The sequence below is a fragment of the Physella acuta genome, unplaced genomic scaffold, assembly GCF_028476545.2.
Source record: "Physella acuta isolate Inbredline_101_S28 unplaced genomic scaffold, ASM2847654v3 ptg000481l, whole genome shotgun sequence".
Classification (NCBI taxonomy): domain Eukaryota; kingdom Metazoa; phylum Mollusca; class Gastropoda; family Physidae; genus Physella; species Physella acuta.
Window position 1 is genome coordinate 144,326 of NW_026732000.1, and position 26,646 is coordinate 170,971.

The 26,646-nt window shown below is 32.7% G+C and overlaps 2 protein-coding genes across 2 annotated transcripts; both read right to left on the bottom strand.

The window, feature by feature from the left end:
- Positions 1 to 1,420: 1,420 nt before the first annotated feature.
- Positions 1,421 to 3,638, bottom strand: LOC131944097 (ankyrin repeat domain-containing protein 50-like). Its single transcript, XM_059304605.1, has 5 exons — positions 3,090 to 3,638; positions 2,694 to 2,975; positions 2,324 to 2,429; positions 1,587 to 2,161; positions 1,421 to 1,438 (listed from the first exon to the last, which is right to left on the bottom strand). Exons 1-5 carry the CDS (start codon positions 3,636 to 3,638, stop codon positions 1,421 to 1,423), a joined length of 1,530 nt encoding a protein of 509 aa, XP_059160588.1.
- A 15,617-nt stretch (positions 3,639 to 19,255) lies between these two features.
- On the bottom strand, positions 19,256 to 21,655 carry LOC131944117 (uncharacterized). The gene is made up of 5 exons (XM_059304627.1): positions 21,587 to 21,655; positions 21,166 to 21,264; positions 20,865 to 20,988; positions 20,331 to 20,650; positions 19,256 to 19,707 (listed from the first exon to the last, which is right to left on the bottom strand). The coding sequence occupies exons 2-5, from the start codon at positions 21,262 to 21,264 to the stop codon at positions 19,663 to 19,665; spliced, it is 588 nt and encodes a 195-aa protein (XP_059160610.1). The 5' UTR covers positions 21,587 to 21,655; the 3' UTR covers positions 19,256 to 19,662.
- Positions 21,656 to 26,646: the final 4,991 nt, after the last annotated feature.

Sequence of the window (26,646 nt, forward strand, 5' to 3'; positions counted from 1 at the left end):
ACAATATAAAAATATTTTTTTCAAGCATTATTAAAAAGTAATGCATTTAAGTGATATGTGATTGACGTATGTAATTTTTGTTAGTTATAATGTATCAGTTCTTTGTTGCAAATGTCTAGACATGTTCCTGTAAGCTACACAAATTACTTACCTTTCAAAGTTGCGGACATCTGCGTCATTTTGTGCACTGACGGTTGAGTCGCTCAGTTCGTTTTTGGTGTCGTTTTGTACATCTTGTTTTAGTGCTGTGTATTTAATAAAAATACGATATGTATTAGTATACTGATCCCAAGGGTACATATTCGTTATAGTTGATTATTCAATTCTAGAAGTTGATACACATTAATGCAGGCATTTAGCTAATTTAAAATGTAATTTCTAAATCGGTGTTACGTGTATATTAGTATTTGTTTAAAGTTTTAGTTAATTGGAACAGATGCTAAAGTGAACCGCATTGAAAAATATATAACAACATTGGTAGGGATAGAGTTAGGTTAAGAGAGGGATTTAGTTACAGTTAGTTTAACGGTAAGGTTTAATTTCATGCGTTAGGCAATGGGCAATTATAAGAAATGGTTAGAGTAAACGATACAACTAAAGGTGGGGATGAAATATATTTTACGATAGATGTTTTGGAAAAAGTTTGTAAGAAGATTATTGTAAAGGGTGAAGATAGGGATTTAGTTTCTGGTTTTGGCAAGACATAATGACATAATGACAAGTCTTCACACTAAATATTTATACTGTACTGATTCTAAATTCATTCAACGCCAATGGATCATCGTGTTCAATTAAATTAGCTTAATATACATGTCTAGAAGATATCATTGTTGGTGTAATTTATCTTAATACTCTAAATCAGGGGTCTACAAACTACGTCCCGCAAGGTGTTTTTGTCCACGGAAAAATGTGTGTTAGAGGTGGCTAAGGAACTTTGCCCAGAAAATTCTAAACAATTTCAATATATATATATATATATATATTCATAATATTGATGAATTATAAATACCTTTTTTAAATATAGATATTAAAAAATGAAACAATTTTGTTGATGTTGTTTTATCGAAAATTTTAAAGTTCATTAATGATAACATATCAATAACATGTTTGTGCTTATTTTCAAATGCAAGAAAACACACATCAATTAATTTCAACAATAGAGTCGTTGTTAAGCTAAACGTAATGAGGCAATCTTCAGAATTATTTTTTCGATCCCATAAAAATGAAGTGTCTTTAGCTATTTCCGCTACATAAGTTATGTCTGCTCCACAGTTTATTATAATATCTACCACTTTGTCGTGTCCATTTTTAGATGCAATCATTAAGGCATTCCACCCATCATCTTTCACGTGATGTATGTCTGCTCCTGCTTTAATAAGAATATCTACCACCTTGTCGTGTCCATTTAGAGACGCAATCATTAAGGCATTATATCCATCTTGTGTTACATAGTTTATGTCTGCTCCTGCTTTAATAAGAATATCTACCACCTTGTCGTGACCATTTTGAGATGCAATCATTAAGGCATTATATCCATCCATTTTTACATAGTTTATGTCTGATCCTGCTTTAATAAGAATATCTACCACCTTGTAATGTTCATTTAGAGATGCAATCATTAAGGCATTATATCCATCTTGTGTTACATAATTTATGTCTGCTCCTGCTTTAATAAGAATATCTACCACCTTGTCGTGACCATTTTGAGATACAATCATTAAGGCATTATATCCATCTTGTGTTACATAGTTAATGTCTGCTCCTGCTTTAATAAGAATATCTACCACCTTGTCGTGTCCATTTAGAGATGCAATCATTAAGGCATTATATCCATCTTGTGTTACATAATTTATGTCTGCTCCTGCTTTAATAAGAATATCTACCACCTTGTCGTGACCATTTTGAGATGCAATCATTAAGGCATTATATCCATCTTGTTTTGCATAGTTTATGTCTGCTCCTGCTTTAATAAGAATATCTACCACCTTGTCGTGTCCATTTTGAGATGCAATCATTAAGGCCTTATATCCATCTTGTTTTACATAGTTTATGTCTGCTCCTGCTTTAATAAGAATATCTACCACCTTATCGTGTCCATCTAGAGATGCAATCATTAATGCATTAAATTCATATTGTGTTACATAGTTTATGTCTGCTCCTGCTTTAATAAGAATATCTACCACCTTGTCGTGTCCATTCTGAGATGCAATCATTAAGGCATTATATCCATCTTGTTTTACATAGTTTATTTCTGTTCCTGCTTTAATAAGAATATCTACAGGCTTGTCGTGTCCATTTTGAGATGCAATCATTAAGGCATTACATCCATCTTGTCTTACATAGTTAAAGTCTGCTCCTGCCTTAATAAGAATATCTACCACCGAGTCGTGTCCATCTAGAGATGCAATCATTAATGCATTAAATTCATCTTGTGTTACATAGTTTATGTCTGCTCCTGCTTTAATAAGAATATCTACCACCTTGTCGTGTCCATTTTGAGATGCAGTCATTAAGGCATTATATCCATCTTGTTTTACATAGTTTATGTCTGCTCCTGCTTTAATAAGAATATTTATAGGCTTGTCGTGTCCATTTTGAGATGCAGTCATTAAGGCATTATATCCGTTTTGCTTTACATAATTTATGTCTGCTCCTGCTTTAACAAGAATATCTACCACCTTGTCGTGTCCAACATGAGATGCAATCATTAAGGCATTCCATCCAACATCTTCCACGTGATTTATGTCTGCTCCTGATTTAATAAGAATATCTACCACCTTGTCGTGTCCATTTTGAGATGCAATCATTAAGGCCTTATATCCATCTTGTTTTACATAGTTTATGTCTGCTCCTGCTTTTATAAGAATATCAACCAAATTGTCGTGTCCATTTTGAGATGCAATCATTAAGGCATTATATCCATTTTGCTTTACATAATTTATGTCTGCTCCTGCTTTAATAAGAATATCTACCACCTTGTCGTGTCCGACATGAGATGCAAACATTAAGGCATTATATCCATTTTGCTTTACATAATTTATGTCTGCTCCTGCTTTAATAAGAATATCTACCACCTTGTCGTGTCCAACATGAGATGCAATCATTAAGGCATTCCATCCATCATCTTCCTCGTGATTTATGTCTGCTCCTGCTTTAATAAGAATATCTACAACTTTGTCGTGTCCATTTTCAGATGCAAGCATTAAGGCACTCCAACCATCATTTTCTACATGTTTTATGTCTGCTCCTGCTTTAATAAGAATATCTACCACCTTTTTATGTCCATTTTCAGATGCAATCATTAAGGCATTCCATCCATCATCTTCCTCGTGATTTATGTCTGCTCCTGCTTTAATAAGAATATCTACAACTTTGTCGTGTCCATTTTCAGATGCAAGCATTAAGGCACTCCAACCATCATTTTCTACATGTTTTATGTCTGCTCCTGCTTTAATAAGAATATCTACCACCTTTTTATGTCCATTTTCAGATGCAATCATTAAGGCATTCCATCCATCATCTTCCACATAATTTATGTCTTTTCCTGCTTTTATTAGAATATATACCTCCTTGTCGTCTCCATTTCGAGACGCAATAGTTAAGGCATTAAATTCCTCTATCTTGAACGCATTGCCCATTTTTATACAATGTAGAATGTGCATACGCCCTTTGGTTACTTTTGCATCAATAAATATCGCACGGATGGTGTTCAAAGTTGCGTTTCATGCTCAGACCAATTATATATTTCTTCATCTCCATGAAAAGCTTGAAACCAATTTACGAAAACTGAACACATAGCATCAACTGAAATATAAATACAATAAGGTATTAAAAACATTGTGGAAGAAAATCAGAAAATGGTGAAACAAATACAGCACAATTCTCACACTAAAATTAGTAGACAGGAAATTTAATCATTACACAGAAGGCAGCCACTTAAACTAAAAATCTTTTATATGAACATTTGAGTCCCAACACCCTGCAACGACAACGCGCTAAAAGTACATGATGCATAAGATACATAATGCAGCGTTCTATCGGTCTAGGCCGTCAAATGACCCAGTGGTCATTACTTCATATTACTGTTATCATTACTTCACTAAAAACGTGTCGCCGCCCCAAACACCAACTAAACAACAAAACACCATTTGATCCTTGGCGACTCTACACTTAAATATCTCCACTCTAATAAAATGGCCACGAATCATTACGAGCGTGTATCTGTAATAGCGCTGGCTGGGGCAAATTTTGAAAAAAAGGGACGTTACTAGTAGCCGCTCACGTGACTCTAGCACCACAATTGTAACCTTACATTGTGGTGTCTATCAAACGTCAGACTGTCACTAGCTAATATGCTAAAAATTGTGAAATGTGTCACTCACAAATTTCCCAACGCAACAATCCGTTTTTCATCCAGCGTATCCCCAAGGGAACACACTTGATTGAAATGTATATATATATATGTATATATATATATATATATATATATATATATATATATATATATATATATATATATATATATATATATATATAAGAAAAGTTTAATGGCGATCGGGTGAACGGCGAGGAATCGCGTTTAACCATTATTTTTTATATAGCGCTCATAGAAAAAAAAAATAAACTGCGCCCTACCGGGACGCCATCCCTGCAAATTTGAATTATTTTATTTGCAGAAACTTTCATTGCATATTCTTTACAACTTCCCAAAGTTTCATGGCGATCGGTTGAAAGGTCTAGTAATGCATAGAAGACAAATAAACAAACAAATATACCTTGCTTTATATAGGCCTATATATCGATGGTCTCGGTCGCAAACCGTTTAACTCTGAGAATGTAAATTTTACAGGAGAGACAAAAAACTGATTATTTCCTTCTCGATCGCTCTAATACACATTTTTTTAATGATATCTCCGAAGAAACTCTCTACCGACTATACTGTAGTGTTTTAAAATGAGTTTTTTTAATATTTACAAAATTATAGCAGGTTTAAAAAGATAGACGGTTTGCTCGGTCTAAAATTCTCGGTGCAAACCGTCTATCTGTGCGCGCGCAGACTTAGCTGTTTTGAGCCGAGAATTTTGGTTTCATCCGAGTTCGTTCGTTTTGTTCAATGAACGTGATTTAGTTATGTTTATGTTTTTAAGTTATAATTAACACTTCATAATATTTAGATTATAGTTTTGGGCTCATATTTTAATTATTTGAGTTTATTCTACATTATGGGGTCAGTTTAATTTTTAGTAGAGATGTTTTAGTATGGCTTTATCGCTTTCGACTGTATTCATTATGTCTGTATTTAGCACTAGACTTGTTAAATGTTTGAAACATCACAATGGAAACATATTTTTAAAATCAGGGAAATCATCATAAATAGTTGTGTTTATTACTTGCTTTTAGGTGCTCAAATATGACAGCTTTTATCTTTTTTTCTGCTCTTGTACAACTTGACAGGGGCTACAGATGAGATCATAATCTTACGACCCTAGTTTAGCAATTGCCAGCTATCTACTAATTCACTTTGAAGTAGACAGTAGCATCAGGCTTGCATGGCAGTGCACGAATATCTGATAGGTCTGACTGGTCTTTTGAGATCGGCTGGTCTCTTGTATGGTAAGGCTCGTCTTTTTGAAAGAGGTTGGTGTCTAATGTCTGTTATGTGAAGCTGGTCTATTGTATGTTACGACTGATCTGTTAAAAAAGGCTGGTGTATTGTATGGTAAGACTGGTGTGTTGAGAGAGGCTTGTCTATTGTAGGATAAGACTAATCTCTAGATAGAGGCTGGTCTCTTGTATGGTAAGAATGGGCTGTTGATAGAGGCTGGTATCTGGGAGGGTAAGATTGGTCAGTTGAGATAGATTGGTCTTTTGTATATTACGACTGGTCTGCTGAGAGAGATTGGTCTCTTGTGAGTTACTGGTGTCTTAAAGAGTTAGACAAGTTTGTTGATATATTCTGGTGTCCTATATGGTAAGATTGAGCATTTAAGAGAGTTTGGTCTTTTGTATGTTACGAATGGTCTGTTGTGAAAGGCGGGTTTGTTGAGAGATGCTGGTGTCTTGTATGGTAAGACTGGTCTGTTGAGAGAGACGGATATGTTGAGAGGCTGGTCTGTTGAGAGAGGCTGGTATGTTAAGAGAGGCTGGTCTGTTGAGAGAGACTGGTCTGTTGAGAGAGGCTGGTATGTTGAGAGAGGCTGGTCTGTTGAAAGCGGCGGGTCTGTTGGGAGAGGCGGGTCTGTTTAGAGAAGCTGGTCTCTTGAGAGAGGCTGATATGTTGAGAGAGGCTAGTCTTTTGAGAGAGGCTAATCTGTTGAGAGAGGCTGGTATGTTGAGAGAGGCTGGTCTTTTGAGAGAGGCTGGTCTGTTGAGAGAGGCTGGTCTGTTGATAGAGGCTGATATGTTGAGAGAGGCTAGTCTTTTGAGAGAGCCTAATCTGTTGAGAGAGGCTGGTATGTCGAGAGAGGCTGGTCTGTTGAGAGAGGCTGGTCTGTTGAGAGAGGCTGGTCTGTTGAGAGAGGCTGGTCTGTCGAGAGAGGCTGGTCTGTTGAGAGAGCCTAATCTGTTGAGAGAGTCTGGTCTGTTGAGAGAGGCTGGTCTGTTATGTGGTAAGTCTGGTCTGTTTAGACAGGCTGGTCTGTTGAGAGAGGCTGGTCTGTTATGTGGTAAGACTGGTCTGTTGTGAGAGGCTGGTATGCTGAGAGAGGCTGGTATGTTGAGAGAGGCTGGTATGTTGAGAGAGGCTGGTCTGTTGAAAAATTAATCATAAAAGCATTTACTAAAGACAACTAACCATGTCGTTTAACATGTACGCCAAACATTTTGTAACAAACAATTAGAAACATTTCTTAACACGTATCTAAACCCTCAATCTAAAACTAGTAGTGAATTAACAATAATTAAATTTATTGCACATTCTTGTGGAAATTAATTCGAATAATATTGTTTTGATTGATATTTAGATTCTAGAATGAAGAGCTAGTTTCAAAGCATTGTGTTAGCCAAAAAAAAATTATAAACAAATCCGTTTTGTTATTGAAAATCTGGAAATAGGCTATATTAAACAAATATTATTTGTTTATTATTCTTTAAAATGATAAAATGAAATTGAATAGCTAAACATAATTAATCAAATGTCCTTACCTATAAGTACTGTGACTGCTGTGCTGTAAAATTGTGTGATTACGGCGTGCGACTACGTTCCCGATCAAAAGTATACTGACAAATATAGCGATATTCGTTTTGCTCCGAGATTTTCAGCGCTAGAAATAATAGACGGTTTGTTCAAATGATTATATCTCAATAATCATTCTACAGATTTCTCTAATATTTTCAGGCATTATGGGGAATCATATTGGCTTTTGATTTATGTAAAAAAAAGAAAATCGAATTTTTTTGAGTTAGACGGTTTGTGACCGAGACCATCGATATATATATATATATATATATATATATATATATATATATATATATATATATATATATATATATATATATATATATTCCATTAGTAAGTTAGAGAGTAAGACGTTGTAATATGTTGAAGTGAGGCAGATAAGATTTGTAAGGGAACAATTGATGGGAAGTATACAAGCTATATGATGAAATACTTTGCAACCTTGTCTGATATAGATATTTGGCACTTTTATACTTCGTTACATATATGTATTATAGAAAACCTTCCTAACGTACGCGATCCTGATATTATATAGCTCTACGACAGGGGTCTCCAAACTTTTCAGCCCGAGGGCCGCATTAACTATCAAATATCAGTTCGAGGACCAGAGTTTCTTCAGGACATCTCCTTGGACAGGTGGTACCCCCCCCCCCCAATCGAAATATCATTTACATAGAAATATATAAATTTCAAGTGTCGTCGTCCCCCCCCCCCGGAGAAAAAAACTCTGAAAGAAACACTGTCGGGGCCAACAACACACTCGAGTCCCAAGTTTGCTCTCAAATTATTCTTCACGTATTTCATTCTTGAAAATGTTTGTTCACAGGTATCTTGTTCCAAATTGTAAATATACTTTGATGCAAAAGTTTTAATACTATGAAAGTCTTTCTTGTGCAAAACTTTTAAAAAACCCACCCACTCTCATGTGAACGTGTCTCTTATGACCTCCAGATGCAGTTTATCTTTGCATCTGGCTACATTTGCTTCAAATGGGTTTTGGAACAGTTTCACTTCTTTTGCCTTTGAATCCATGTCAGAAGACCGCTACTGAAACTGCAGCTGGACGTCTTTGATAATCTCGCATGCAAATGACGTGGGGAACTCAGCCATCTTACTGCTGTGAAATATGAGACATCTTGCGATTTTGTGTTTGTATCTTGTATGGTTAGATATCTTATACGGTAACAGTGCAATACATTCTATGTAGGGAAGCCAGCTCTTTTGTTATGTTTATGTCTTCATCCACACCTCTAATGAACACAAGAAGTTGAGGTGGAACAGTTGTCCAGGGAATAATCCATTGCAATTGAAAAATTGCGAAACTTGCTTGCATTTTACGCTATTTGAGTCACGATGTTTTCACCATTGTCTGCAACACGGCGGGCAATAGTATTTGCACTTAAAGCTACATTTTCAAATTGTTTTGAATTTTCTGGGCCACCTCTAACAAACACTTATTCCGTGGAAAAAAGGATCGCCGCGGGCCGGATGAGAGGACCTCGCGGGCCGCATCCGGCCCGCGGGCCGAAGTTTGGAGACCCCTGCTCTACGACATTAGAAAAATGTAAAAAAAAAATATAAACATTTCACTCAGTGTTGATTAAAGAACGTTGTACTTAAAATAATGATGGTGTGGATAGGGTTGATTTGTGAACGTAATGCGATAAGTATGCAAGTGGGTGCGAAAAGCCACGAAGTTGTGTGCTTTTATTATTAAATTAACTGTATTAAATTTCCATAAGTCTAAAACATAAAGTAAACAAAAATTGTAAAAAAGTTGTAAACATTGCATTCAGAGTTGACGAAAGAATGTGTGTACTTAAAATGTAGGTGAAGGTGTGGGTAGGGGTGAGTTGTGCACATAATGCGATAAGTATACGGAGGGGGGGGGGGGGTGAAGGAAAAGTCACGTAGTTGTGTGTATTTATTATAACCTTTACTGTATTAAATTATTTCCATATGTCTATAAAATGAAGGTTAGATAAATGCGATAAGTATGCGTGGGGGTGCGGGAAAATCTCGAAGTCGAGCGTATTTAACTGTATTAAACTATTTCCGTATATATAAAACATAAAAAGTTTAAAGGAACCCACATGATTAGAAGTTTCACGCTTAAAATATAGATCGATATTGTAGTATCTAAAAGGGTATGTTTGATAATATAGGTACCAATGATACTTGTTTCCATACAATTTGTTTGAGCACATGGTAATGCCTATTTATTGGGATATGCTATGTTTTTTTTCTATTTTTTACATTTTAAGATCTAAAGCCTTTTGAATACTTTTATCATATTTGGTATATAAAAGCAAGTATTAAACAGCAAAAAAAAGGGTCGAAAACAATTTTGGTTGTCATGGAAACCCAAAAAACCTCCGCCATTTTGAATTTTTCGGTACTTTTAAAAATACTAAGGCTTTTTTATTTATGTACCTAGAGCAATCAAATTTAAACTGCTTATATTTCAGTATATACTAAAACTTTTGTCACGACAACTTTTTGAAATAATTACTAGTAAGAAATTTACTAGGTCTAAAACATCGTACCCTTTTTAGTATTCAAAAGTTTCAAAATGTGCATATTAATTACCAAATACTTTTTTCCTATGAAAGCAATCACAATTCCCTCTTGACAAAAGTTGTCTTTTCACATTAACAAAATCTTCTTAAAATATGGTTTGCATTGTTTAATAAATAAAAAAGTAGTAGGCTTTTTAGTGTTAAAAACCTACGAACTGAGAAAAACAGCCAAAAGTAACATAAACTAGGTCAGGAAAGTACCATATATGTGTAAACTGCAAAGCCGATTGTAAGCTTTGGGTGTTTCCGAGATGTAGAAAATTAAGTTTATTAAATACATGAGAAATCCAGCTTTCCCATGATGTCAAATACAATATATTGACGGATATAAAACTTTTCATAGAGAGCTTGTAAGATTGGGAAAAAATAATTATTTTTTAATTAATAGGGTCATAAAAATCGTAATTCAAACACATAAAATATTTGTTCTCTTTAAAGGTATTATTTTCTTTATGCAAAAATGGACAAAGTACACAAAAGTGCAAGAAACCCATCATGACGAAAAATAAGAAATTTTGTGATTTTTTTCCGCGCATATCCCCTTATACATCAGGCGATTATTTTGTTTTACATAGGGGTCTAAAAGTTATGTCATATTCATGCGTGGTTAAAGGGGGTGGAATGACGAGCGATGATAGTTTGGACGTTTATCACAATATATGCAACATTTAGGTGGGGTAGACTTTGAAAAGTTAACATCATAGAGTGATATTTTAAAATGTAGAATTTTAATATAATCTACACAAAAGACCGCTTCTATACACATGCGACTATATTTTTTTCAAAATGTATTTAAAGCTTTACTTACCAAAAGGGTTTAGAAATCAATTTCATCTGCAAGTAATAAGGACCACATTATCCACTTTTTTGCCGAGGTAATTGAAACAGATACATTTTTAGTATGTCCCATGTGTTTTAAACACAAACGGAAAAGATGATGATGAGTCCGAATAATTTTAATTTAAGAACACTAATTAATTTAGAACACTAACACTAATCACAGCAATTAAACAAATGACCACGAAAAGTATCCGGAAAACAGGGGCCAACATATACAATCACGTGGTTTTAAAATTGAGCCATAGGATTGGTCACTATAAAATAACAAATCTTTAAAATGAAGGCACCATTAGTTATATTTAAAACCAATGGATAGTGCGTTTTATTTCAATATGGCAGGAGCTTTACCCTATCGCAAAAATAGCCCGCGCATTACCTATTTAACACAAGCCTATTCGGTCGCTTTTCATCTTCGCACCTTTTACGCCTAGAGAAATCTCGCTAGACGCTTGTCTCTGACATTACATATCATTCGTCTGATACATTTCACCAGGTTACATGCTTGATTTTTTAATCTTGAGTTCAAGGACAGATCCGGGTAATTACATGTTTTGGTTAAAAGACCTGGCTAAGCACATATCGTATTATGCAACTTCTACGCAAAGCATATGGCATGACTAGATACTTACTGGCCTACTTAGTGAGCGAAATAATTTTATTTCCGTCTGCAGGCTAATAGGTTTTCAAAAACGATTTATTAAGAAAAAATGTATTTAAAAAAACTTAGCAAAACATAGATCCTTACTTAATTAAAATCAATCACGCTTAATATAAACATTTTCCTACAGAATATTATTATTGCATTAACTCATATAAAAATATGTTTATTGTGTTAAAAGACCAAAGCTACCAGATTTATTACGTTCGTGTAATACGCAATAAATCAATAATCGGTAAAAATGTCCGCGATTACACATTACATAACCTTCCAGTGAGTAAAAACAAAGCATGTGGGGGGGGGGGGGGGGGTGTTGCGAAGCATTTTATACCAGCTTACAGCGGTTTTAATTTTGTTTAATTTTAATGGATAACCCCCCCCCCCCTCCCCATTTCACCAAACTGGCCTTTCCAGTCTCATGTTTACGTAATAAGGCGATAAAAATCGTTGGTCAGAAGATGTGGTTACCCATAAATATTCGTAATCGTTTTATCAATTTGACGAACATTTCATTATAATATTTTTATACGTAAGATAAAGTGACACAACTCGGTTTTTCGATGTTTTTTTTAATCTTTACCTGGGGGGGGGGGGGGTGTATTGCGAAAAACTCACAGCGTGGTATTTAATGGGGCGGGGAGATAAAGGAAATTGATTATAGACGCTAGTTAAAGTGCCAGAACTAGCGAAATGCTCTGCAACCCCCCCCCCCCCCTTCCTTGAACAAGGGTGAACCGGTTTTTTTTTAATTGGAGAGTCCGGAATTCAGTAATTCGGAGCGTTAACTATGTCCATTCCCTCCCCTTTCCCGCCGATCCCATTGAGTTTTCCAGAACTATTAACCCTTCAAAAGTGTGATATGTGTTACTCCCTTCATCTAACAGAAGTAATGTTTCAGAAAAATTCTACTAAAAATGCCGGTGTTGAAAAAGATGTTTTTTAAAAATTTCTCTCAAAATGTTTTAAGCTTTGATTTTTATTAAAAAGGAAACAAAACATGAGTGCCAGCATATCATTTTAACAGAAGTGCATAATTTTAGTAGATTATTAAGGTAAACAATTATATTATTCTAATTAAATTAAAATTAATTTCTAAAAATTATACATTTTGCGTTGTTTAACATATAATAAAACATTATTACTCTAATAAATATAACAATAAATATTTTCACCTAAACGTTAAAGAAACGATCATAACAACTTTTTTAATATTCTGTTTTTCACACTCAAAAAAATTGTAATAGTTAAGACTTTATAGTCAATAAATAACATGCGCTGTTTTATATTATAAATTATCAGCACATAATCATGAAATCTCCAGTTAATTATTAAAGTCTGTTTAGAATTGACACATAAATCAGATTCAAATGTTTCTACGTAGTTTTATTGTAATCAAGATTATTACATTAGTATGTTCATAGTGTTTGGAAGTTCATGTCAGACTGTCTATTACTATTAAAGCTATTAAGACGTGTATTAATGTGTGAAAGTGATCTTCAAAACATAAAACATACATGACTTCAGTACCGCCCGGATACTCAGCGTAAGAAATAAAACGCCCTGTTGGTTGTATTAAGTTCTTTTATTCCGCCAAATAAACTTAGAATAGGTCTATAGAAAGCAGGAACCCTTAAAATCAATACTTATAATTTTATTGAAAAAGTTTTACACGTACTGCCTTGCTAAATCTGCCGCTATGTAGAAGTCTAGTACAAACTCGTTGTTTTGTTAGTCGTTTTAGGAAAGCGGGCTGTATAAAATTAAATTTTAAAACATTATTCATGTATACTATTTTAGTGCAAGACTTCCCTTCTAAGTACAGTTAGTTAAATAATAGTAGTGTATAGTAATTTAGATTTCTCGCTTAAGATCATAAATTAATATGTATAGTTTATGTTTGACTCGTTAAATGAAAGTAGCGACAAGTATTGAAACACTATGGATTGTGAGATCCCCCCCCCCCGTTGCAAATTCAATGGAGAAATGTAACATGTGGTTAATGTCTAACTGTAATAAAATTTATTGATCCAAGAACCCAAAAAACGCCACCCTGAATTTCGGATACGTATTTCAAATAAGAAACGTTTACTTATACATAGGAATATAGTTTAAGAAATAAACTAGTTTTAGAAAGCGTGTTTACCTTGAAAATCAGACGACTTGTTAAGCATACCGAAGAAACTGATAGAGATGTAGGTCTGTTTTAGGATAGTGGAGGTTAGAGAAGGAGATTTAATTCGTTTAATTACTCACTGTTAATGTAAAGTTCTTTCGATCACTTTAATTCACATTATTTTTCCAAGAATTGTTTAAGCCCGCTAATTTGGTTACTCTTATCTCAATAAGCAAATTTTAGCTCGATCGACAGCTTATGTCTCAATAATCTTTTATTCTCGGCACTCGTATGTTAAGGTACCAATGTATTTTGTTTAATGCATGTATTTATGTGAACATGTTTATGGTTACAAATTTACTTTCAAACATAAATCACCATTTTCAAAATATTCTTTTGCTAGCATTTGTTTTCGTCTTACATGTTGCAATGACTAATTAAAAATAAACAGGGAGTGATTTCCCATAAACTTTGGGAAAGCAACTAGGGATATAGAAATTATTGTAAATCCACTTTAAATACTAAAACATTTAAAAATTGAATTGAATCGCGGAGAAAAAATATTTGCACACCATGTGACCCCAAAACAAAATGTGTATAATAGTGCGGAAAATTATTAGTACTTTATAAATTCACATGCGTTTTTGAGGAATCGGAAATAGAGCAATTACTACTTCTGTTCAACGGAAATTATTCTCAAATAGTACTCAAGTTATAGGCTTTTGAACAATTTAAAGAAGAAAAATTTCCACCTCCGATTTTCGGAAATCGCTGAAAAGTTGAAATTTGATATAATATTTATATATGAAATTTCATCAACCTATCTGTAACGGTACTCAAGTTATCGTGTTTACACAGACACACACACACAAACACACACACACACACACACACACGGACAAGATTGCAAAACTATGTTTTTCCGACTCATGGAGGTGTGAAACGTCAAGATTTGCAAAAATCTCAATTTTTTTTGCACGATTACAATACGTTCTCTATACTCCGTAAAAGAGAAAGTAAAAAAAGAAGATATTTTACCTGCTAAAGACAAACTGCTGTGTAGGGGCAAACTAAGTCACAAGCGCTTCACGCAAACGTCACCAACACACTGTCGAGTAGAGAGACAAACGTAGCTACTGTAAACATGAATTATACGTTCAGGCGACTTCCACTGAATAAAAAAAAAACTTTGGTAAGACGTTATGCAGGTTATTCAAATAGCTACCCTTTCACTGTCGTGAATAGGTTGCTCTTCTAGTGGCTTTTAAAAAAATCCCAATGAAATAATCGATAAAATCAATAAGTCGGTAATGCGGTATAATAGGGGTATAATGTTTCGGATCTTCATTAACTTTAAGCCAACACAAAATTCACTTTGCTACAAAAGTATAAAGACACATTACATTTCTCAAATGAAAACTGTGTTTTGGAACTAATCATTATATTTTTTAAAATAACTTAGTTTGAATATGTGTCAAAAGAGTGTCATTTCGTAACTATTCTTTAAACTTTACACTAGGAATGATGTGCACAACTTAGTAAGCGTATTATCGAATTTATCTCAACAAATACACCCAATTCAATACATATATAGCAAGCTTAGAAAAAATAAAGAGCGAAGAGTAAGAAAATGTAACACAAGACTGGCTTGGTACTTTACCCAACCATATCTCGACTGATTTATTTGTTGGGACAGATAATCTAATCAGCACAAAACAACAGAATTGATTCGTAAATGTATGGATATACTTCATATTTGGCCTAAATTTGGTACGGGTTTCAAAAAATATACCTAAAATCTTACACTTTACGTAATCCATACAATACTAATCAATACTAAACTTTATTAAGTTAACATCAACATTTTGAATATATTTTTTTCTGTCCCACTAATAATGAAGATCTCATGATTTAATAATAATAGGCTCGATGGAGGGCGGGGGTTATTATTATTATTGTTATACATTTCTATGTTTATGGTGCTTGTCAGGAAAAAAACAAACAACGATGTCTATTACTATTCAGGCTACGTGTGTTCACGTGACTGTGAAGTTGACCTCTAGGACTGTAACATACCTGACGTCAGAACCACTCTAAAACTCTGCTTAAGAAATAACTCGCCCCGTTGGTTGTATTAAACTCTTTTAACAAGCCGTCAAGATAGTTTACAGAGCGTAACGTCAGCAGGGTTCTATAGAAAGCAGGAACCCTTAAAATCAATATAGTGAATTTAAAAAATAATGTATACGCGTACTAACTTGCTAGGAAAGTGGGCTGTATAAATGTCAAATTTAAAATACTGTTTATTTATATTGCTTTAGTGCAAGCCTTCCCTTCTAAGAGCAAGTAGTTAAATAATAAAAAAAAAGAATTGCACATTTTTTAACTTAAGAAAATTAATAAATCTGAATATGTCACATTGTTGTCCAATTAACAACATTTGGCAGATCACAGATCTGCATATTGCCACAAACCCACAAGAAAACTAAATAAGATGAGCAGAATAATTTCAACACTAGCAAGATGAAAATGATAGTTATATCATTATAATTAGTTTCAAGTCACTTTTATCATGTTAAATGTATCTCTTATACCTTAGCCTTGAGATTCATGTCACTGATTCAGGTTGTTAAATGAATTTTCACATTTGTCTGATGTAAATTATCTCTAGTCATGTGTGTGATGTCATTATAGCTTAACAAGCGTTTATGTTGTCTACTTGATTTCAGTAGGTAAACTTGAAATTAAAATAATGTTCACTTTAATATATATTAAATTATATATATATATATATATATATATATATATATATATATATATATATATATATATATATATATATATATATATATATATATATTTATTTATATTTATATATAAATATATTATATATATATATATATATATATATATATATATATATATATATATATATATATATATATATATATATATATATATATATATATATATATATATATATATATATATATATATTCTAATCAAGAACAAACTACCAGAAAGCAGTTGTTTGATTTTGGAGTTGTCTTCCTAGAACAGTGACTGTCCCAAGCCCTAGGGTTCGAACTCGAGACTTGTTGGTTTAGCAACCATGAGCTTTACCCCTTAAACCCTTCAACTTTAAAATGTAAATACCTACGAAACATGTAATTATTTATTCACATTTTTATGTTTAGCTTAAATTAAATTTAACATTTGTAATATGGTTATGCTGCATGAAAGTTCATTTGAGAAAACCAAAAACATGTCTATTATTATTTTATAACTGTAGCATTCCTCACAAGCCGATAATGAAAACTGGACTACTAAACCGAACACTCAGGCTATTACAAAGAATGATGTAAATTACTAATTTATTACAAAATTATATATATATATATATATATATATATATATATATATATATATATATACGAAGGTACGTCGGTTTGTTTGTGGATTGGTTTTTGGGCTAGTCCTATATGCATTACTACAACTTCCAACTGATTGACTTAAAACTTGGATAGTTAACGAAAATACACCAGGGGATAACAATGTGCAATATCGACCGGGGCTGAGACAAGGCAAGAGGCAATTTGGCTTTGCCAATAAATGTACGGCGCCTGTGTTCGTTTTAAACAGTACTTTAGGCTACTAATACAATGGGTCAATATAGTTTTTCACTAAATTGAATCAGGTGCAGGGCGTGATTTTGCGCCCGTGGCTATCATGTTATCAATGTGGCGCCTATTTTATTTATGAAAATCAACCGTCAATACTGATACGGTTGCACACGACATTCGATATTTAAACCGAGGGCTAACGAGAGTCCCCGCTACATCCCTGACACTTGTGCCGTTGTCGGATTGAGTTCTATCTTATTATTACAGAAAGTGATTTACTCACGCATTTCAAACACGTGCCACGACAAATAAAATCCAATGAATCAGAAGTTCTTTGTAACTTTACTGTCTATATCCTGAGAAAGAGACACTAGAGCCGCAAACATGTAACGCGCGGGGTAATATTAAACTAAAAAACTATCCTATATATATATATATATATATATATATATATATATATATATATATATATATATATATATATATATATATATATATATATATATATAAACAATTTTGCGACCAACAAGAGCACTCATGTATAGATTACATTTAAAAAATGTCACTTTAAGACCTGGTCTGTATTTCGGGAAGATTGATGATTTCGTGTTGATCTTGGTGTAAGTGGGTGTCCTGTTGCTTGTGTTTTGGAATATCGAAAAAAATCAATAATTTCTTTAAAATTGAATTTACACATTTTCGAAAATTGTTTTAGTTTCGCTCCTAAAATATTTGGCTAAAAAATTCTTTAACTTTATTATCAGGTTTATTACATGTGGATCTCGTGATTTTACATAAATTTGTAATTAACAAATCCATGAAACAATAAATGATACAATAACGATATATTTTATTTGCAGTAAAAATTTTATGTCGATTTAAAGCATTCGCTGTTGTTTATATTATTAAAATATTTTTATTTTATTTTTTTTTGTTTTTAGTCTCCAACGGTCTTTTTGCATGTACAATTTAAAAAATATCAAGTAAAATAATATTGACATTTCACATATATATTGACTTATTGACAAAAAAAAACACTTGTTTTTGAATATTGTTTTCAATTTTTTTCGTTGTTCTTTGTTCAATATCAGCATTATATCAGCGCAGTAGTAACGTAATTAAAAAGAAACTTGACATTTTCATTTTGTTTCGTTTTTCAGTTTTATACAAGTAGACTTTTATATTATTTTTTGATGGAGAATGAAATAATTGAAAAATAGTATATTTACTATTATTATTAAAAAACCTATCATTGTACTACAATTATTTTGTATAATCAAATATCCCTTTTACATACTTTGAGATTTAGCACGCTAGAACATGTACTGTTCACATATATTGTTCAATACATAGCATGTTAGAGCAAAGCGTCATCCGTTTTATTTGCCTTTGCTTATGTTACACTTATAGCAATGTCATCAGCTTCATTGATTGATACAAAACACGTATGGTACGGGTTAAATGATATATATTTATGTTCGGTATGCCGATTTTACAGTCACAAGATCAGCATCTATTTTGTATAACGCAATGTAAATCCACTTTATCCTTTAACATGCTTTCAACGTGAATATATTTAGACCTACACGGCGATCTATGTTTATGTGTCTTCGGCATTTGAAGGAATGGTATAATCGACTAATTACTCTATTTACTATTATTCAAAACTCCATCTTAGTTTGGTGGACTTAGAGCCCATATAGACTCGTGGTAGCTATTTTATGCTTTAAAAGCTTATACTTAAAAAAAAACAACATTTCAGACTATAAATTGTAGAAATTAACAAGTTCATTTTTATCAATTCTAACTGGATTATTAAATAACACTTTTCAAAAGATGAAATATTTAAATGTTAGCATAATAAAAAAGATCTTTTGGTAAATGACCGAGTGGATTAATAAAAATGCTTGAAATAATAAAACTGTCTATGTCTAATTAAATGACACGCAAACTCTTATATTAAAAACACAAATAGTTGGTTATTGACTGTTGTGCATTAAATAACAAGCTTTGTACCTGGATTGTGTAAAATTAACTACAACATTTTTACCTGATCTAAAGCAAAACTGTCGTTAGATTATATACATAGTTTTTTTATAAACACTATAATTATTTTGCTCATTCAACGTTTAATTTTCTATGGGTCGTCAATAAATCCGTCACAACTATAAAGCAGAAGACAACAATCATTCAATCAAATTAAAATCATTAGTTGATAGCTGCGTACTGTTATACCTGATACGAAAATACTTTTCTTACTAGAGACGCATTTATGTTAAAATTAGTAAGTGAAGAGTATAGCAATACAATACAATATTAACATAATAATAACCATAATTATGAGATCGAAATGCATTACAAATGGAACAAAAGCCTTTTATATTTATAGACGTATATTGTCAAAACTAAAGCTGTCATTTACAGGCGTGTAATGTTTAAAAAAGAAGCAGATTGGTGTGCCGCTGCTCCTTCATGGTATGCTAGAAATTAATACAGTACGGTAATAAAACAAACTCATGACCAGCCCCCACTACCTCTCCCTCCATGAGATCCACCCCAACCTCCGTAATGACCACTACTTGACGAACTCACTTCATTTCCCCACCAGTTACCACCTGCTATAGGTGGTTGTGACGGTTGAACACTTCCTCCCACAGGCTTCCCACTTCCGGCTAGTGAAGAGACTTTATCTTTGGTTTTTTTGTTTTGCTGTTTCCCTGTTAAAAATAAACTTTTTTAAAAAACAAAAATAAACATAAGTTAACAGCTATGAACAAAAAGCGAATTCACTGTCAAGTAAAACTTTAAAACGCAATTTGCTATTAAATTTCAAAGCAAATAATAGAAGCTCCTAGGAGTAGGCCTTGCCACAATATCTGTGTATATGTATAAACGTATACCCGACACGCTGGTCATTTTTGTACACACTTGTTTTGGCCAAAGAAAACTCTGAATAAAAAACACGAATTTTAAAATTGGTTTGCACTAAATTTTTTTTCCGTGCGACATGATGCACATTTTGTACACTTGTTATAATTTGCAAATACTTGACCGACGGGGATAAAATTAGCTAATCCGTGTCAGAAAACCCACTTTATCATTTTCCTTACATGGGACATTAAAAAAAATTACCGAGGTCTTGTTGGAAAGGGATATATAAAAAATAAATAATTATCAACTCGCTGTGTAAATCTCTTGGTTAGTACTTGATGAACAAATTATTTATATGAAACAATCAACAAAGACACGTTTCGCTTGTTTATTTTTATACAACGTTGAAAAACTTTAAACTATAGTCTAGTAAACATACAATGCATTGCATAAAATGTCAGCCACTGACCTTTAGTTCTAAACGCTTATATTTGCCATCAAGATCTTCTACACTTGAAGAGAGCACCAAAAGTTGTTCTAATACTTTATTCAACGAAGTTTCTTGGACGTTTGCTTTCATTGTTAAATCTCTGGTGGCGATTTCTAACTCTTCTATTTTTGTTTTATTGGAAGAATTAGAAATATTCAAATCTTCTATTGAATTTACAACTCTGTCCATGGTATCCTCCTGTATCTTACATGTAGTCTCATGCTGTACTTTAGTTGAATCAATTTCAGTCGGGCTGGTCAATAGTGACATATTTTCTAAATCTTCTTGCTGTGCTTTCTCTGAAATACCAATCACATTTTTACATATGCAAAGCGATAATAATCTATATCACAGCCACATTTAAACTGCGTATCATATAAAGGCATAAAGCTGTTATAAAAAATTAAAACATTAATGGATATGACTTAATTGTATTTGTATTTAAGAAACATGTTTAAAATGTGAATTAAATCAATATTTTGAACAGCGACAAACAAAACCGTATGAAATAACCAAATAAAGAAGAACATGTCTTTAAAGCAGAAGTCTGTATGTCTTCTATACACTGCATCATTTGAAGAAATGTTTTGTTTTTTGTATCTTCTGTGTTCAACCACAACTTGCATTCATATATTATCTGGTAAATATAATTTTAAAATGTTAACAATGAAAATACCTTGTAAATCTCGTACAAAATAACCGTTATTCCTGAGTATACACACGCTAAAAGAGATTTCCATTTATAAGCTATTACTGTTTAATAACCAGCTGGTATACGTATACATATTTAGAAATTAAGGTTGTATTTACTTACACAGTTCAAATCGTTAACTACATGAGTTACCACGTCTCTTTGTTTCTCTAGTAGCTGTATCAATGGTGTGATCGCAAGAACTTCGTACATTGTTCGCATCTGAACATTACGTTATTAATTTTTTAAATGTCGCCATAATAATAACATACTAGCGTATAAATAGTTTGGGTAAATGTTTAAAGTTTAGATATAAACATTTGAATAAACTCTGTATATTTTGAACAGCGTAATAATACAGTTGATCAATTGGTTTATCAATATTCTAAAACTTTTTTTTTCTACATTTTTTGTTTAAATATAACATTTAGTTTAGACAATGAAAAGCTACATAACATGAGTATAAACCATAAATAACGTATAAGAATTACTGAACATGCGTATGGGTGGAAAAACTCCTAAATTAAAAAAAAATAACACTTACTTTAGTTTTTAGCCGTGTTATTATTTAGAGGTTTAAGGTTTCTAAAATGAATGACTTACAAAAGTGATAACTGTTATCACCAGACATACCAACACTTTGACCTAATTAAAACACTAATCAAAGATAGTAGAGCACGTACATATATATATATATATATATATATATATATATATAATTATATAATCTTATTTTATCAATGTAAATCGATCCATTTAGATATATACAAACGGTATTAAACTACATTTGTTAACTACTAAATACTGGTTGAATTGCACTTGAGTCTATTAAATTCCCATAATAATTATATATTATATGTTATCAATTTACCATGACTCATTTATCAAATGCTGAGCTAATGTAACACCTTATATGTTACTTACGAAGTGTGTAGTTTGTGTCCAAATTAAAAAAAAACGTGTTGCCTGTTATCAACTAAGGAAAATAGAAAATAAACCTTGAACGTGTTAAATGGGCTTATCTACTTAGATTAAGGATTTAGGTCATGAGATAAATAATTTGTAATCGATAACAGTTCTAGGCTCTAAATAAAACAAAACATTGGATAAAATATCATTAACATTTTTCTTTTTCTTTCATTGCGGATCATATGACATCTTTCAAGGTTTTCGACTTCTCACGAAATAAGCTGTCAAAGAAAGTTGATATATTTTGTATCGATTTCGATCGAGCCCAAGTGCTCTGTACTTATAGCTTAGCATACTATAATATAACTGACTTCTAAAAATGCTGCTTGAATTAGTTTTATTTAAAATAAACGTTTGTTGAACAAAGTATCATAACCAAAATATTAATCAAAACTAAACATAAACTATGTTATCTGTCTTTACTGCCTTACTCAGATTCGAAAAATTTATAATTTAATACTTGTTTAAAATTAATTTTGTAATTAGTGTGGTGCTTTACCAGAATTTACTCAGTGTATATTTCTTAATTAAGTAATACATTTTCCAAAAGTAGATGTTTGAAAAATAAACAAAGTCATATTTAGTTTGCTACAAATCAAACATTAAATCACGCATATAATTCACTTTTAAAAGAATATTTAATGTTGTTTACATATAATAAATTGTTAGTTTTAACATAAGTATCGTAAGAAATAATCACTCAATTTGCAAAAATGAATTTTAAGTAATACATTTTTAAATTTTTTTTTATACTTCAAACGATTTAGTTGCAACACTGAAATGACATATTTAGATAATTAAATTATTACTATTTTGATATTAAAATCTATTTTTAAGACTTGCGACTAGCATCTTAACTATACACGATCACAACTCGAGAAAACTGCATTAGAACCTATTACAATCACATCTGTATATGTAATAGTAAATCAACATGAGGTTGCAACACATTGTTGTCGAATGGCTTGATTATATAAGAGATTAGGGTTATAGATAACAAAGAATTCAAATTAAAATATATTACGAGAAATCGAAAATAAATGTGATGGTAAAACAAATACAGTGCACATCCAAAGCTGTTCTGACATTCACATGTACACGCGCGTGTTTGTTAATTATTCAATATTGGTGACTAAAACCTTAATCAGGAAACACAAACACATGATGCAATAGAAAGAAGGTAAACCTTCCAAATGTATAGATGAATTGGCAACAGCTGAAAGCTATTAAAAGATAACCTATGTGTTATAACCTATGTGTTATAATAGAATGTTGACGTATTTAATAGATGCCGTTTTATCAGCTTATTGAATAGTTGTTTGCTAGGTTTGATATATTTATTTACAGATACACTTTCGACTTTTTGAATGTTTGTGAGATACAAGTCATGGCGAGCGCTGCAACCTACATGGAAAACAATTTTTTTATCTTTTCTTCTTCTTCTTCGTTCTTAATTATTAGTGTTGATGGGGATCGAGATTTCAGTGGGTTTGAACTCGAAACATGAGCTTTTTTTTTTTGCCGACTCGACCACGCCTCCAACACAATTAAGCGTTACGTGTCAATTGGTTATGCGCCATTGAGGCCATTGACTCCGATTTCAGCTTGCTTTTCTTTTTGGATTTGCTTCCATAGCCTTTGTCCAACCAAGAACAAACTACAAGGCAGCAGTTGTTTAATTTTGGAGTTGTCTCTCCTAGAAGAGTGGCTGTCCCCAGCTAACGAGCCTCATCTGCCCGAGGGTTCGAACTCGAGACTTTTCGGTTTAGCAACCATGAGCTTTACCGACTCGACCACGCCAACCCTAATTTTTTGATAAAAGACAACTCTTTCTTGCAAGTGTCCCCAATGTTTGTGACCTACACCCCTAACCCCCTGACCTGCACCTCCCTGTGTGTACAACGTCGTGACAGTGAGACGTGTACAGCTGTCAACTGGATTAGGACCACGACAGAATGTCAGCTGTTAAAAGTCAACCCGCTAAATGTTGTGCCACTGTCTCCAAGCTCCAATACTGTCTTTTGCATAGAAGCCTAAAGTGCGGAAAACATTGCCTGAAAAGTCCACAGACCAAACTCTTTTGTCTGTTGCTTAGTTTGCAGAAGAAATTACAAGATAATTTGCTTTTGTTATATAGTAACAGCTAGTTAAGTTTACACACTTTAATGTAGGCCTTCGTGTTAACAGTAGTGTTAGAGCTCTTTCTTTAAACAAGTAAAAAAACAAATGTTTAAATTAAAAGACATCAGACTTTTTATGACATCACTTAGGGGCTTGTACAAACACAACGTGCGATAAATAATACCTGGATCTTGCATAGTGGTAATCGATTACCATGTGATGGGCGCGATCGTTTGAAAAGACGTATTGTGTCTCTGTTTAAACAATGATCTTTCATTACTTTACCGCTTAGTCCGTATTTGAATCGTATGCAATTTTATGGTCGTTATTGATGTTGTCAACTACCAATAGCTTGTAAACTCTAGCAAGATAACTCTTGCTTTTTTTATTGTTTTGTGTTGAGTGAAGTTCTTGACTAGATAAACGGTAATTGGATAGATAACGACAAAGATATTTGATTACTGACGTCATAGAGCGAGATGTTATCAATATGGAACATTAAGTATGGTAATTTTATTTTGTGTATGTTATCAGTTATGTAGTTGAATCACCTGTTTGAAGGCAATATGACAGGAAGGACAAGAAGATTATATAATTGTTATGACGACAACTATGATGAAATAAAAACTGCCTTGTGTTTGTCTTTCTTTTAAATATGTTTAGTAGTAACCATAGCCTCGGCGTATTTTATTTAATGGTTTGCTTGATGGGAACCTGTACACTAAAGATGAAATAAACCGTGTTGGTGAGTTTGTAATTTATTTGTGGAAGACTTGCATATATTAAAAGAACGTTACTAGATCACCATATAGCTTATTGGGAAAACACTGACTAAAATATTGTGACGTCACATTAGACCACGCCGTACCTCTTACGTTTACCAACTAATTTGATCAATAAACCTAGTAGTTAAACACAGCCATGTTTTTCACACCAAAAATGGCAGGCAGATCAATCGATTGACTGGAAGAGCTAGGGTTGAGAAGTAATTTAAAACCAAAGATAAAGGAGGAACACACACACACACATATATATATATATATATATATATATATATATATATATATATATATATATATATATATATATATATATATATATATATATAAATGCGTTGGTGCCACCCCCCAACTAAATGGTGTTAACTGGAGCGGTCCTCCCCTACCCCCCCCTCACGACGCCTCTGACTGAAAGGGCAGGGGGGGGGAGTATCTTAACACTGTTAAGGGGGTTATTTTCATAACGTTGTAGTGCCGTCTACTGAAAGGGCAGGGCGGAGTAGCTCAAAATGTAAGAATGGGGAAGAAACATCAATAACACAGCAACATTACAATTTTCCTTCAATAATACTACAAGATTTCAAATTTTGTTCAGAAAATGTAACGCTAACTAGCTTTAACCTGAGTAATAATGAAGCTTGGTCAACAACTGCCCCATCATAACGGGCTATTAAAATTTACGAGCTGAACATTGGTAATTTGCTTCCATAAAATAAACTTCTAACAAACATAAGCTAATATTATACATCAATGCAAGGGGCAACTGTAGTTTAATATTGTTTTGACTGAGGAATATTACAAGAAAAATTGACTAGATTGTAATTTTGGTACACATACATCCAACAAGCCCGTCCCTTAATATACATTCCCATGAATACAATTAAAATTTTTATTTAATAGGCCTACTGTTTCTATAGTAAATATATACAAACTAGTTTTTGTAAAAAAAAATGTGTTTAAAATGTTTAGTTATGTCCCTTAGATTGTTAGAATTCGCTAGGCTACACAGGGATGAAACAAAGGCTCCAGTTGTTGCCATACAGGTACACGCACATGTACACGCAAACCTACACTCACATCCACAACCAACACCTACAACTACAGCTACGCGTGCACGTAAATAATTAGAACTTTTGAAAAGCTCTGACTAATAATCCATATATAAATGCACTAATTGACAATGAGGTCACGTACTAAACATCTTAAAAAGCAGCGAAACAATACGGCGATTAATATGCGTTTATGACACCACTGACTATTGAACCAAATTTAGATTTATCAGTTGATATCTATAAGAGGTTGTGAAATGTATATTGTGTTTTTTAATTATTCAGCACATTTTGCGATATCGCTAGATTAATTATCTTTATTATCCATTAGTCCGTACCAAAGTCTTAAATATATTTTGTTATATTAGCAGATCGTGCTACACTGAACTAAAAGATTGACTATTTGCTGTGCGTGCTTGTGTGCATCATGAGATAAATACTTTTAATAAGTTTATACTTTGTGTTTGCAATACAAACAGCAGGTACGTTTAAATTGTGTTATGGTATACATTTATTACATATTTTACTTATACCTTTGGGTAACAATAAATGCTTGATTGCAAATTTACTTGATTTGTTTGTAGTTTTTTTTAACTTTAATTCTTTACTTTGTCTTGGAGGTCAGTAGAGTGTGTTGCATTAAAGTTTAAAAGAGATTTTAAATAATTCAACAGTTGGGGCTTAAT

Bases quoted from the DNA above. Each gene is read 5' to 3' on its own strand.
- LOC131944097 (XM_059304605.1), bottom strand. From the start codon at position 3,638: ATGGGCAATGCGTTCAAGATAGAGGAATTTAATGCCTTAACTATTGCG. The intron at 2,430-2,693 runs GTTGGACACGAC...TATGTAACACAA, and splicing joins CCTTAATGATTGCATCTCAT to GATGAATTTAATGCATTAAT. The intron at 2,162-2,323 runs GTAATGCCTTAA...TTCTTATTAAAG, and splicing joins CTATGTAAGACAAGATGGAT to CAGGAGCAGACATAAACTAT.
- LOC131944117 (XM_059304627.1), bottom strand. From the start codon at position 21,264: ATGCGAACAATGTACGAAGTTCTTGCGATCACACCATTGATACAGCTA. The intron at 20,651-20,864 runs GTTATTTCATAC...TTGGTATTTCAG, and splicing joins GACATGTTCTTCTTTATTTG to AGAAAGCACAGCAAGAAGAT. The intron at 19,708-20,330 runs GTCAGTGGCTGA...TATTTTTAACAG, and splicing joins ATAAGCGTTTAGAACTAAAG to GGAAACAGCAAAACAAAAAA.